This window comes from Schistocerca piceifrons, chromosome 6 (genome assembly GCF_021461385.2).
Source record: "Schistocerca piceifrons isolate TAMUIC-IGC-003096 chromosome 6, iqSchPice1.1, whole genome shotgun sequence".
In the NCBI taxonomy this organism is placed as follows: domain Eukaryota; kingdom Metazoa; phylum Arthropoda; class Insecta; order Orthoptera; family Acrididae; genus Schistocerca; species Schistocerca piceifrons.
The window spans coordinates 279461660-279476555 of record NC_060143.1 but is presented as its reverse complement, the minus strand read 5'-3'; the positions used below and the strand labels follow the sequence as shown (position 1 = coordinate 279476555).

Below are 14896 nucleotides of genomic sequence, written 5' to 3'. Positions count from 1 at the left end.
CTCACAGACGCTACTTCACGATTGCATTGCACTGTGTTGCCATACTGGTACAGTGACAACTGTCTCCGAACCGTTCCTGTACTGTACACAGTAGACGAAGCTCTAAAATGAATTGATATCCTTTCGCATTTAGTGTTTCCTTAAGTGCAATAAGGGAGCCACATCATAAGCGGAGAAAACGCCTGCATACCGTAACACGATTTCTTCCATAATTCACTGTTGGCACTGCACACGATGGCACGTTCTCCAAGCATTTGCGAAACGCTAGCTCTTCCATCGGATTGCCACAGGTTATAGAATGATTAATCACTTGTTTCCACTCATCCACTGCCTGTTGGCGGCGCTCTTTACGACCTCGAGGGTCCCGTAGCTCTTGACTACTGAAGGCTTCTCCACCATTGCACTCCATTCTTTCTTAACTCTCGACGCATAGTCGTTGTGATCGACGAAGGGATGAAGAGGATTATGCCTGAAGTGACGGATGCCAACCATTAAGCCTAGCAGTAGTATCCAGCTTTTTAATAACGTGCGCTACCAGACGGGAGCGGTTTAATTTATGCCTACCACAAAAATAAATAAAAACAAATTAATAGGTTCATTTGTTTAATCGTATGGATGTGTGTGATTCGTAATTTGAAATAAAACTACTTGCATTTTTCGTAAAATTGGGTATGTAGTAATTAGCGTCCATTTGCTGAATTTTATGTTTAAATAGCGTAGGTATTCTAACTGAACGGAAGAAAAAAGACTCGAGCCAGTGATAAGGGCCTACCAGTCTCGAACACTACAAATTGTTTTTCGTGTTAGGGTGTTTCAAGATTTACGGAAATGCTCCTTCAAAAGCTTGCATCAGCCAGTAATGGAACCAGTTCGACCACGTGGTGGGCAAGCTTTCTACCTCAGAGACACGCTGAAAGTCGATTTTCTCAAGAATTTTTGATAGTACTTCGAACGGCCATGGGAGATCGCTATTGGACCACTTTTGAACTTCACGTACCATAAATTGTACAAAAAATCACAAAAATCCGTTTGCCGCGTGCCATCCTTGGGAGAGTAAATAGAATGAGTTAATCATTATCGTTACCCAACTATATCTGACAACATGTTAAAAGAACGAAGAGACAGCTATTCTGGCACTGTAAAAGAATCGTGATGGAGCTGAGTGTATTTCATGTCAGTCGTTACACGGAACTGTCGATGGGCAGTGAACCAAAGCGGTGACAGATCTATTGCCTGTCTGGCACCAGCGCACTCGCTACGCAATAGGTCGAAAGGGAACGGCACGCGGTGTAGCGGTCTCGTCTTCCATCACCTACCACAATGCAGTGTTCATTTGTCTGTGACAGATACGTCATCTCATTCAGCGTTTTAAAGCGCGTATCAGGAACTTGCAGTCGGCAACAAAATCATTGCATCCTAAATGAGCCTTACCTAAAGTAAATTTTCCACAGCGCATTGTTAAAATAAACGTTTTCGAGCGCTTTCAATCCGGACTAAAAGCCTAATTTTTCCTCCAAATTAGGCACCCGCTGCGATCTTCAACTAAATTAAACAGCTTGCGCTCTACAGAAACAGATATATAGAAGGACAAACCCCGTACAAAGTAATGGACTAAAATACTGAGCCACCATTCGTAATAGATTAACGAGAGCTCTTGTGATGCAATTGCTTTACTAGTCTTGACCAGTTTTGGTGGTAGATTGACCGTGAGCTTCGGAAATTTTACTCTAGGGGTTCAGAAACGTCATCTACAGAAAACTAGAATCTTTCACAAAATATTCAGGTAGAAACCGAGAAAATGCAAACGAATTTTTTTCTGGTTATACGGCAAGTATATTCACACCTGATGTTGTTGTTGTGGTCTTCAGTCCTGAGACTGGTTTGATGCAGCTCTCCATGCTACTCTATCCTGTGCAAGCTTTTTCATCTCCCAGTACCTACTGCAACCTACATCCTTCTGAGTCTGCTTAGTGTATTCATCTCTTGGTCTCTCCCTACGATTTTTACCCTCCACGCTGCCCTCCAATACTAAATTAGTGATCCCTTGATGCCTCAGAACATGTCCTACCAACCGATCCCTTCTTCTGGTCAAGTTGTGCCACAAACTTCGCTTCTCCCCAATCCTATTCAATACTTCCTCATTAGTTATGTGATCTACCCATCTAATCTTCAGCATTCTTCTGTAGCACCACATTTCGAAAGCTTCTATTCTCCTCTTGTCCAAACTACACTCCTGGAAATGGAAAAAAGAACACATTGACACCGGTGTGTCAGACCCACCATACTTGCTCCGGACACTGCGAGAGGGCTGTACAAGCAATGATCACACGCACGGCACAGCGGACACACCAGGTACCGCGGTGTTGGCCGTCGAATGGCGCTAGCTGCGCAGCATTTGTGCACCGCCGCCGTCAGTGTCCGCCAGTTTGCCGTGGCATACGGAGCTCCATCGCAGTCTTTAACACTGGTAGCATGCCGCGACAGCGTGGACGTGAACCGTATGTGCAGTTGACGGACTTTGAGCGAGGGCGTATAGTGGGCATGCGGGAGGCCGGGTGGACGTACCGCCGAATTGCTCAACACTTGGGGCGTGAGGTCTCCACAGTACATCGATGTTGTCGCCAGTGGTCGGCGGAAGGTGCACGTGCCCGTCGACCTGGGACCGGACCGCAGCGACGCACGGATGCACGCCAAGACCGTAGGATCCTACGCAGTGCCGTAGGCGACCGCACCGCCACTTCCCAGCAAATTAGGGACACTGTTGCTCCTGGGGTATCGGCGAGGACCATTCGCAACCGTCTCCATGAAGCTGGGCTACGGTCCCGCACACCGTTAGGCCGTCTTCCGCTCACGCCCCAACATCGTGCAGCCCGCCTCCAGTGGTGTCGCGACAGGCGTGAATGGAGGGACGAATGGAGACGTGTCGTCTTCAGCGATGAGAGTCGCTTCTGCCTTGGTGCCAATGATGGTCGTATGCGTGTTTGGCGCCGTGCAGGTGAGCGCCACAATCAGGACTGCATACGACCGAGGCACACAGGGCCAACACCCGGCATCATGGTGTGGGGAGCGATCTCCTACACTGGCCGTACACCACCGGTGATCGTCGAGGGGACACTGAATAGTGCACGGTACATCCAAACCGTCATCGAACCCATCGTTCTACCATTCCTAGACCGGCAAGGGAACTTGCTGTTCCAACAGGACAATGCACGTCCGCATGTATCCCGTGCCACCCAACGTGCTCTAGAAGGTGTAAGTCAACTACCCTGGCCAGCAAGATCTCCGGATCTGTCCCCCATTGAGCATGTTTGGGACTGGATGAAGCGTCGTCTCACGCGGTCTGCACGTCCAGCACGAACGCTGGTCCAACTGAGGCGCCAGGTGGAAATGGCATGGCAAGCCGTTCCACAGGACTACATCCAGCATCTCTACGATCGTCTCCATGGGAGAATAGCAGCCTGCATTGCTGCGAAAGGTGGATATACACTGTACTAGTGCCGACATTGTGCATGCTCTGTTGCCTGAGTCTATGTGCCTGTGGTTCTGTCAGTGTGATCATGTGATGTATCTGACCCCAGGAATGTGTCAATAAAGTTTCCCCTTCCTGGGACAATGAATTCACGGTGTTCTTATTTCAATTTCCAGGAGTGTATTTATCGTCCATGTTTCACTTCCCTACATGGCTACACTCCATACGAATACTTTCAGAAATGACTTCCTGACACTTAAATCAATACTGGATGTTAACAAATTTCTCCTCTTCAGAAACGCTTTCCTTGCCATTGCCAGCCTACATTTTATATGCTCTCTACTTCGACCATCATCAGTTATTTTGCTCCCCAAATAGCAAAACTTCTTTACTACTTTAAGTGCCTCATTTCCTAATCTAATTCCCTCAGCATCACCCGACTTAATTAGACTACATTCCATTATCCTTGTTTTGCTTTTGTTGATGTTCATCTTATATCCTCCTTTCAAGACACTGTCCATTCCATTCAACTGCTCTTCCAAGTCCTTTGCTGTCTCTGACAGAATTACAATGTCATCGGCGAACCTCAAAGTTTTTATTTCTTCTTCATGAATTTTAATACCTACTCCGAATTTTTCTTTTGTTTCCTTTACTGCTTGCTCAATATACATATTGAACAACATCGGCGAGAGGCTACAACCCTGTCTTACTCCCTTCCCAACCACTGCTTCCCTTTCATGTCCCTTGACTCTTATAACTGCCATCTGGTTTCTGTACAAATTGTAAATAGCCTTTCGCTCCCTGTATTTTACCCCTGCCACCTTCAGAATTTGAAAGAGAGTATTCCAGTCAACATTGTCAAAAGCTTTCTCTAAGTCTACAAATGCTAGAAACGTGGGTTTGCCTTTCCTTAATCTTTCTTCTAAGATAAGTCGTAAGGTCAGTATTGCCTCACGTGTTCCAGTGTTTCTACGGAATCCAAACTTATCTTCCCCGAGGTTGGCTTCTAGTAGTTTTTCCATTCGTCTGTAAAGAATTCGTGTTAGTATTTTGCAGCTGTGACTTATTAAGCTGATAGTTCGGTAATTTTCACATCTGTCAACACCTGCTTTCTTTGGGATTGGAATTATTATATTCTTCGTTGAGTCTGCGGGTATTTCGCCTGTTTCATACATCTTGCTCACCAGATGGTAGAGTTTTATCAGGACTGGCTCTCCCACGGCCGTCAGTAGTTCCAATGGAATATTGTCTACTCCGGGGGCCTTGTTTCGACTCCGGTCTTTCAGTGCTCTGTCAAACTCTTCACGCAGTATCGTATCTCCCATTTCATTTTCATCTACATCCTCTTCCATTTCCACAATGTTGTCCTCAAGAACATCGCCCTTGTATAGACCCTCTATATACTCCTTCCACCTTTCTGCTTTCCCTTCTTTGCTTAGAACTGGGTTTCCATCTGAGCTCTTGATATTCATACAAGTCGTTCTCTTATCTCCAAAGGTCTCTTTAATTTTCCTGTAGGCGGTATCTATCTTACCCCTAGTGAGATAGGTCTCTACATCCTTACATTTGTCCTCTAGCCATCCCTGCTTAGCCATTTTGCACTTCCTGTCGATCTCATTTTTGAGACGTTTGTATTCCTTTTTGCCTGTTTCACTTACTGCATTTTTATATTTTCTCCTTTCATCAATTAAATTCAATATTTCTTCTGTTACCCAAGGATTTCTACTAGCCCTCGTCTTTTTACCTACTTGATCCTCTGCTGCCTTCACTACTTCATCCCTCAAAGCTACCCATTCTTCTTCTACTGTATTTATTTCCCCCATTCCTGTCAATTGCTCCCTTATGCTCTCCCTGAATCTCTGTACAACCTCTGGTTCTTTTAGTTTATCCAGGTCCCATCTCCTTAAATTCCCACCTTTTTGCAGTTTCTTCAGTTTTAATCTACAGGTCATAACCAATAGATTGTGGTCAGAGTCCACATCTGCCCCTGGAAATGTCTTACCATTATATAATCTATCTGACACCTTTTAGTATCTCCAGGGTTCTTCCATGTATACAACCTTCTTTCATGATTCTTAAACCAAGTGTTAGTTATGATTATGTTGTGCTCTGTGCAAAATTCTACCAGGCGGCTTCCTCTTTCATTTCTGTCCCCCAACCCATATTCACCTACTATGTTTCCTTCTCTCCCTTTTCCTACACTCGAATTCCAGTCACCCATGACTATTAAATTTTCGTCTCCCTTCACAATCTGAATAATTTCTTTTATTTCATCATACATTTCTTCAATTTCTTCGTCATCTGCAGAGCTAGTTGGCATATAAACTTGTACTACTGTAGTAGGTGTGGGCTTCGTATCTATCTTGGCCACAATAATGCGTTCACTATGCTGTTTGTAGTAGCTTACCCGCATTCCTATTTTCCTATTCATTATTAAACCTACTCCTGCATTACCCCTATTTGATTTTGTGTTTATAACCCTGTAGTCACCTGACCAGAAGTCTTGTTCCTCCTGCCACCGAACTTCACTAATTCCCACTATATCTAACTTCAACCTATCCATATCCATTTTTAAATTTTCTAACCTACCTGCCCGATTAAGGGATCTGACATTCCACGCTCCGATCCGTAGAACGCCAGTTTTCTTTCTCCTGAAAACGACATCCTCTTGAGTATTCCCCGCCCGGAGATCCGAATGGGGGACTATTTTACCTCCGGAATATTTTACCCAAGAGGACGCCATCATCATGTAATCATACAGTAAAGCTGCATGCCCTCGGGAAAAATTACGGCTGTAGTTTCCCCTTGCTTTCAGCCGTTCGCAGTACCAGCACAGCAAGGCCGTTTTGGTTATTGTTACAAGGCCAGATCAGTCAATCATCCAGACTGTTGCCCTTGCAACTACTGAAAAGGCTGCTGCCCCTCTTCAGGAACCACACGTTTGTCTGGCCTCTCAACAGATACCCCTCCGTTGTGTTTGCACCTACGGTACGGCTATCTGTATCGCTGAGGCACGCAAGCTTCCCCACCAACGGCAAGGTCCATGGTTCATGGGGGGGTCACACCTGATAAATATGATAAATTCAGTTACAACCATCAGACTCTGTTCAGCTAGCTAAATATTACGAACACCCATCTTATCGTCACTGTAATAGGTTCTGCCGACTAGTGGCTGCTATGCTGAAATGATGTGGACGTTCGTCTTAAATGACATACTACCCCCCTTACATCCAGTGATCGGTTATCAGCTTTAAAAATCTTCTGACATAGAAGATAGTGGTTTTGCTTGACAGGAGTCGCTGACGATGCCACAAAAGAACCAGGAAATTGAAGTCAGTAAATAGCGATCAGAGGGCTGCCGTTTTTTATTGCATGAAATTTGCTATTACACGTACAGGCAAAGAAGGCTTACAGAAACGTGTTTCTTTATCACACAGTTTACGATATTGACATGTTCTGTATTTTATTTACCGAATTGCAGACACGGTTCCATTATAATGCCGACAGAAGGGCTTATGTTCGATACAGTGGCACACTGCAGACTGTTAACAAAAGCCTGAGCCTATGGAATATATTTCCAGTTATGCGAGTGGCTCGAAGACACTTTATTAATAGAAGACAGTACGTCGTTCTAAACGACGAGTGTTCATCGTAGACAGATGTATCGGCAGGAGTGCTCCAGGGAAATGTGATAGGACAGGTACGTACGTACACAAACGATCTGACGGAGAGATATTGTGAATGAGAAGGAAAAACAAACCCGTTATGTTAGGATACAGCATTAGCAGTGTCCTGCTTGACCCAGTCACGTCCATTAAACAGCTGAACGTAACTTTGCGAAGCTATGTGAAATGGAACGAGTTTGGTGGTAGAGAAGGTGAGTGGTAGACCTGGATTTATTGGGCGCGGTCTAGGAAAGTGTGGTTCATCTATAAAGAAGACTGCTTACATAACGTGTGTGCGACCTATTCGTGAATACTCCTAGAGTATTTGCCATCCGCACCAGGTTGGATTAGAGGATGACATCGAAGCAGTTCAGAGGCGTGTTACTAGATTTGGCAACAATGGGTTCGATCAATACGCGAGTATTACGGAAACGCTCCACGAACACAAATAGGAATCCCTGGAGGAAAGAACTCGTTCTTCTCGCGAAACACTATTGAGAAAATGTAGAGAACCGATATTTCTGGCTGACTGCAGAAGGCTCCTCCTGTCACCAACATACACCCCACGTAACGACCACGAACACAAGGGAGAACATAGGGCTCTTGCGGAATCATACAAACAGTCGTTTCTTCCCTCGATGTATTCGCGGGTGGAATAGGAAAGGAAATAAATGGCAGTGGTGCAAGGTACCCTCCGCGATGCATCGTACGGTGTCTTGCAGAGTACGTGCATACATCAAAAAAATTATTCATTCCGATACACTTCTCGACGTTTTGTAGCATATCATAGTTCCGGCTACTAGACAGAGTACACACTTAGACTGTTCTCACAAGTTTCTAGGGCGGTCACTAGTGTTGTGTGTTTCGCTTCGTTCTGCTGCGGCCTAGCGAGGGCAACTGAGTAACAGTAAAGGTCAGGGGAGCAGCGAATGAACCGCTCAATGTGGGCTACTTCACATTTCCGCAACGATCTTCCGCCATACTCAGACGCACGACAGCAACACACAAATTGGCAGGTGAAAGATGAAACCCTGGGGTTACGTTGTAAGACGGCAAATGAAAACTTTACTGAGTCTCACAGAGATGACGCAGAAGTCAATGAAATTTTGTTCTTGTAATGTTGGTACTCGTTACACTGTAACGTAAGTCAAGTCTAAATGTGGTGACATACTCATATTCAGATGACTTTTCAAAATAACTCTCTCTCTCTCTCTCTCTCTCTCTCTCTCTCTCTCTCTGTGTGTGTGTGTGTGTGTGTGTGTGTGTGTGTGTGTGTGTGTGTGTGTGTGTGTGTGTTTTGTCCAAATTAATAAGCTGCAAGCTGCAATACCGCTACGTGTTAAAATTATTAAGTACCAGCCAATTCATCAAACGTTTGTGAAGATCTAAAAGTAGCCCACTCATTCATTTCCAACTATTAAGAAACGAACGCTTCATTCAAAGGTAGACGTACTTATGTTTGTGAGGGTCCACGAAAATTTCGAGCAAATGTAGAATATGGTATGGATAGAATCATCGATTAAAGGCTTATGAAGATATGCCCTCGTAGACACATAAGGAGAAGCAAAACGGTGTGAAAATGTACACGTGGATAGTTTTTTAGGTCGGCTGCCGCATTTGCTGAAGGCGACCAAACTCAAATGGGGAGTTTGTGCTGTTCCAGCATTCCAGTAGCATGTAGAACCAGCAGCTGAATTTATTTGTTATTCGTTTTCCACTTCAGTTGCATACAATCTTTAATGGTGTCTAGTTTCGAACGCTTGCGTCCATTTTCAAACCACTGCGTGCATCTCTAATATTTTACTGTAATGTAATTCCAAAGGGACACTCCAAAGGCTTGTTCATGTCAACATTACATTTGTGACGTTCCATTGGAATTATGTTACACTTAAATATTAGAAATGCAAGCAATGTTCTGAAAATACGCCTGCCTCACTGAAAACAAAATGAACACTAAATTAAATGGGAAGGTTTAGATTTTTTCTCCTTTCCGAAAAGAACCTCCGGCAGTGTGTGCAGTTTCGTTGCTATGGTTGAGATTTGGATCTGTCAGTTCACATAAAAACTTCGCGCCAAAACGAGGAATGAGTTTCACAGACAGGATTTTTTTTGGGTACGGATGGGACTTTTTGGAACCCCCTGGCAAATGACAAATTAATAAATAAATGAAAATAAAACTTAACTAACACAATGCAAGATTTCTGGACCAACCAAATAAAAAAGTACAGCATGAATGGTAGAAAAATGTTACCATGATAGAGGCGTTTGGAACGGAAAAACTGATTCTCCCTGGTCCCAGATCTAAAGGAATTGGGGACTGGAGAATATTTTGAGTTTCACGACGAGTTTATAACGGCACTAAATCATATTCTGCTGATGTACCATGACCGCACTTGGCCTTAAATTTATTAAAATATCGTGGTAGAAAGGAGACAAGATGCAGAAATAAGACCAGACAGCAGTAAAACAAATACTGGGGTCGTCGTAAGTCAACAAATCACTTCTTCGGCAACTACTACTAGTTGCACATACAAAAGTACCGTTCTCAAATTGGTACATAGTACTGGAGGATACTGCCAGAATTAATTAAGCTGTAGTGAGACTGACGGAGGAAGGATCACCGGAACGGTGTGACGTCATATGGCTTAAAATGGACCGCCTTGAAACGCAGAAAAACGATCGTGTCTCTAAGTCCTCAGATCTTGCATACGCTTCTTGGTTCTATCCACGTTCCGGTGAAGTATGAATATCTTCCGTTTGCAAAGCACTTTGATTTTCTTAGTCTGAAGCATGAATGTGTCGCCAGCGCGCCATAAGCAGTAGTACTACCGGGGTACTTGTAACGGTCGCCAGCACGGAAAAGAGTTCAATGTATAACAGTTGTGCAGCTACTGACACTGAAGAGGACGATGGAATTGTCTTCTTGTCAGAACATTTAATTCATTTGTTACAAATGCAGGGTTTGCGAAAGCGAATGACTACATTTAGCACTGATAACTTTTTCGTTGGTTTGTACATAAATTTGTGTTGTTTTTTGTAGCAACAAGAGGTATTACGAATTTTATGTTGGCATTACGTCTGGAAGGTATTTGGTGGGATATCATAACAGTGTCTGTTAAAAAAGAAATTGCGCAGCCGTTCGTACAGTTTAGGTTCGTTATTGCAGTTCAGTTGAAGGAAACCCTACCCGTAGAAGGGAGTAATCTACCTTAAAGTTTCTCAGTAGTGCAGGAAATATCTAACATATTTACCTGAAATTATAGGCCCTAAGGAATCGGTTGCGGCCGTGGTTTGCATTGTAGCAAACTCAATTACTCTTAGTGTGCGAAATCTTACGGAAACAAATATACGAAGTTCGACATAGCAACGAAAATAGAGATTAATACGCAGAAACATACGCAGTTTGTGAATAATCTGCTTGGTAAGGCAGCCGAGTGATTTCCGCAGAAGGAAAAAATGTTTCATGTCAACTGGCGCATGAATCACCACAGCTGCCGTTGTTCGGGCTTCAGAGCAAACAAAAGAAACAAGTTTCTTCTATCGCTCTTTCAAATTACCATTGTGGTGCGAAATCTTAGGCAAAACATTATAGGGTCTTTTTCTTTGCAGACGAAAGCTTTATGAGCGCAAGCTATCCGGATTGACTGCAGCTGTTTTGCATTCTCGATAGTTTAAGGAATCAGTCAGCCCTGTTGTTTTCATCCATGCCATTACACCACCACACTTCAATTTGAAGCCGGCCAGGGTGGCCGAGCGGTTCTAGGTGCTACAGTCTGGAACCGCGCGACCGCTGCGGTCGCAGTTTCGAATCCTGCCACGGGCATGGATGTGTGTGATGTCCTTAGGTTAGTTAGGTTTAAGTAGTTGTAAGTTCTAGGGGACTGATGACCTCAGAAGTTAAGTCCATAGTGCTCAGAGCCATTTGAACCTTTTTTTTTCCAATTTGAAATCTGATGGATATCTCTACAACTTGCACCGGGTGAATGCGAACTCCATCCACAAAATTACTGAGGTCGTTCAGACATATTTCCTGAAAATTTTGATATGAGCGACCTGTCGTTTCCGGTAGCGTGATTGATGCAGGGAGGCTGCATTTGCACTCTGGGACAAAATGACGACGCGCCCGAAGGCATTATCCGAATGGGACGGAAATCGGTAGATATGATACCCATGAACAGACAAACAAATGATAACAATTTCAGAAAAAATTGGATGATTTGTTCAAGAGTAAGAGCTTCACAAATCAATAACGTATTGGTCCACTTTTGGCTCTTACGCAAGCAGTTATTCGGGTAGGCATTGATGGATAGAGTTGCTAGATGTCTTCATTAGGGATATCGTGATAAATTCTGTGCAATTGGCTGCTTAGGTGCTCAAAATCCCGAGGTAGTTGGAGAGCCCTCCCCATAATGCTCCATATCTTCTGAGTTGGGGAGAGATCCGGCGATCTTGCTGACTAACGTTAGGTTTGACAAGCAGCAGAAAGCCTCGCCGTGTGCGGGCGGGCATCACCTTCCTGAAATGTGACCCTAGGATAACGGGCGACGGAGAGGTTGCTATCCCACCACTGTCTGGTGCGTCTCAACAAATCTGTCCATTTCCGTCCAAAACGGATAATTCGTTCGTGGTGCATCGCCGTGGTTTTTCTATATCTTTATTGCACTCAGCACAACAGTGCAAATGTCAGTGGTGTGCGCTTTGAGTCTTGACTGAAACGAAATCTGTCTCATTCACAAACGGTAATTGTTGTTGACAGCAGTAATGCCGGATTGTTCACTCTCCACCTTTATAAGCTGTGGCCGAGCGGTTCTAGGCGCTTCATCCCGGAACCGCGCGACTGCTACAGTCGGAGGTTCGAATCCTGCCTCGGGCATGGATGTGTGGATTGATGTCCTTAGGTTAGTTAGGTTAAAAGTAGTTCAAGTTCTAGGGGACTGATAACCTCAGTCCCACACTGCTCAGAGCCATTTCAACTATTTTTGTACTGACACGAGCTGGTTTTTTCGGCAGTGTTAGCTGTACGTTAGCAGTGATAACTACAATAGGGGTAGGTTCTCTGGTGATGACTAGCCTGACACGCAACTGCTTCATGGTGTCATGGAACACAGTGGAAGAGAAGAGTAACGACGATAGGCGGGGGTGCTGCCGTAGCTACGGCTTGCGCATCACAATACGTCAGAGTTGTTCCATTCCTCTGTTTCTCGTGTTGCATGTGTTGGTGACCGCATATTTTCACAGAACCGTCATAATTGTGGTAACAAACTGAATAAATGAAAATTACGTTCTTACTCGATAACGGACTACCAGAGACCACGATTCCATTCCACTGAAATACTCAGGAAACTCGGCAAACTCTTAAAATATTTTCCGTGAAATCTTGGTTATCACCGTTGCAATTTATGTAACTTTTCACTTTCCCACTAAATTGAAGAATGTAACGGCCGTATTGTTTTCACACAGGGTACTATACCAACTACTTTCAGTGACAGATCCGAAATACGTTTCCTCAACAGCAGGGTTATAGAAGCGCCCTTTGCGTATTTTTTATGAACTCCTTAGCTGTCACCGTTCTTCATGGTAGTAGAAATGGAAACTGACGGTACGGAAACACCCCACATGATCCGTTGAACATAAACTAAAGCACTGGTGTTGAGATTTGGGTTTTTCGCAGCTTTTGCTCGTGTCAGTGTTTATTAGTTATGATACTGCATCTTTTTGTATTTACCACTAGTGTACGAAACTAAAAATTCCATTTAGATGTAAAATTGTAATTGCATCTGATGTTGTACAGTCGTTTCGGAATATGTCTAAGTACAATAAATGATAAAACTCTTATATGTCGTGTAATTCGAGAATGGTATTCGCCTTCTCTTCTTGTAAGAATATCAACATGTAAATTCGATGTCTGGTGTAAATTAATGGCACGTTATACAGGGCTATTACAAACGATTGAAGCGATTTCATAAATTCACTGTAGCTCCATTCATTGACATATGGTCACGACACACTACAGATACGTAGAAAAACTCATGAAGTTTTGTTCGGCTGAAGCCGCACTTCAGGTTTCTGCCGCCAGAGCGCTCGAGAGCGCAGTGAGACAAAATGGCGACAGGAGCCGAGAAAGCGTATGTCGTGCTTGAAATGCACTCACATCAGTCAGTCATAACAGTGCAACGACACTTCAGGACGAAGTTCAACAAAGATCCACCAACTGCTAACTCCATTCGGCGATGGTATGCGCAGTTTAAAGCTTCTGGATGGCTCTGTAAGGGGAAATCAACGGGTCGGCCTGCAGTGAGCGAAGAAACGGTTGAACGCGTGCGGGCAAGTTTCACGCGTAGCCCGCGGAAGTCGACGAATAAAGCAAGCAGGGAGCTAAACGTACCACAGCCGACGGTTTGGAAAATCTTACGGAAAAGGCTAAAGCAGAAGCCTTACCGTTTACAATTGCTACAAGCCCCGACACCCGATGACAGTCAAACGCTTTGAATTTTCGGCGCGGTTGCAACAGCTCATGGAAGAGGATGCGTTCAGTGCGAAACTTGTTTTCAGTGATGAAGCAACATTTTTTCTTAATGGTGAAGTGAACAGACACAATGTGCGAATCTGGATGGTAGAGAATCCTCACGCATTCGTGTAGCAAATTCGCAATGCAGCAAAAAGTTAACGTGTTTTGTGCAATCTCACGGTTTAAAGTTTACGGCCCCTTTTTCTTCTGCGAAAGAAACGTTACAGGACACGTGTATCTGGACATGCTGGAAAATTGGCTCATGCCACAACTGGAGACCGACAGCGCCGACTTCATCTTTCAACAGGATGGTGCTCCACCGCACTTCCATCATGGTGTTCGGCATTTCTTAAACAGGAGATTGGAAAACCAATGGATCGGTCGTGGTAGAGATCATGATCAGCAATTCATGTCATGGCCTCCACGCTCTCCCGACTTAACCCCATGCGATTTCTTGTGGGGTTATGTGAAAGATTCAGTGTTTAAACCACCTCCACCAAGAAACGTGCCAGAACTGCGAGCTCGCATCAACGATGCTTTCGAACTCATTGATGGGGACATGCTGCGCCCAGTGTGGGAGGAACTTGATTATCGGCTTGATGTCTGCCGAATCACTAAAGGGGCACATATCGAACATTTGTGAATGCCTAAAAAAACTTTTTGAGTTTTTGTATGTGTGTGCAAAGCATTGTGAAAATATCTCAAATAATAAAGTTATTGTAGAGCTGTGAAATCGGTTCAATCATTTGTAATAACCCTGTACGTAATTTCAGAATAGCGTAACAGCTGGAAGAAGTTTCCTCGTGACGCGGTCGAACTATTTTCAGAAGCTAATCTTACCGGAACATTAAGAAAAGTAGTCGTAAGTCACCACCTCGGCAGAAGGTCGACTGCCTCGATAGACGGTGCGGAATTTAAATGAAGCCGACACTCCGGCCGCTTCTTCCCCGCAGGGTTTCCGCAGAGCTGAGCCGCAGGCGGCGACGTGTCGGCAGCGTCTCACATGTCGCCGATACTGCCGCCGTATCACCCCGTCAGCTGTCACGTGACCACCCACTGACTCGGCTCCTCTTTCTGTTGCAGATGCATCACCCCATCCAGATGAAGCCTGCGGACAGCGAGAACAGGAACGGTGAGTCACGGCCTCCTCTATGATTCTCTAGTTTGGTTCGTTTGGCGAATTGTGGTATCGAGCTGGTCCGCCTGCAGTTCGTGCCCAGTTCAAGGTAAGAGCGACACTGAGGTCTTCTTCTC

At 44.6% G+C, this 14896-nt stretch overlaps 1 protein-coding gene across 15 annotated transcripts in view; it reads left to right on the top strand.

Moving 5' to 3' along the window:
- Positions 1 to 14896, top strand: part of LOC124802672 (CUGBP Elav-like family member 2) — an 858657-nt gene that overhangs the window by 471261 nt on the left and 372500 nt on the right. For all 15 annotated transcript variants that reach the window (XM_047263599.1, XM_047263598.1, XM_047263594.1 and 12 more), the window contains one exon: positions 14726 to 14774. In XM_047263599.1, coding sequence (XP_047119555.1) covers positions 14726 to 14774 — 49 coding nt within the window. The remainder of the gene's footprint in view (positions 1 to 14725; positions 14775 to 14896) is intronic.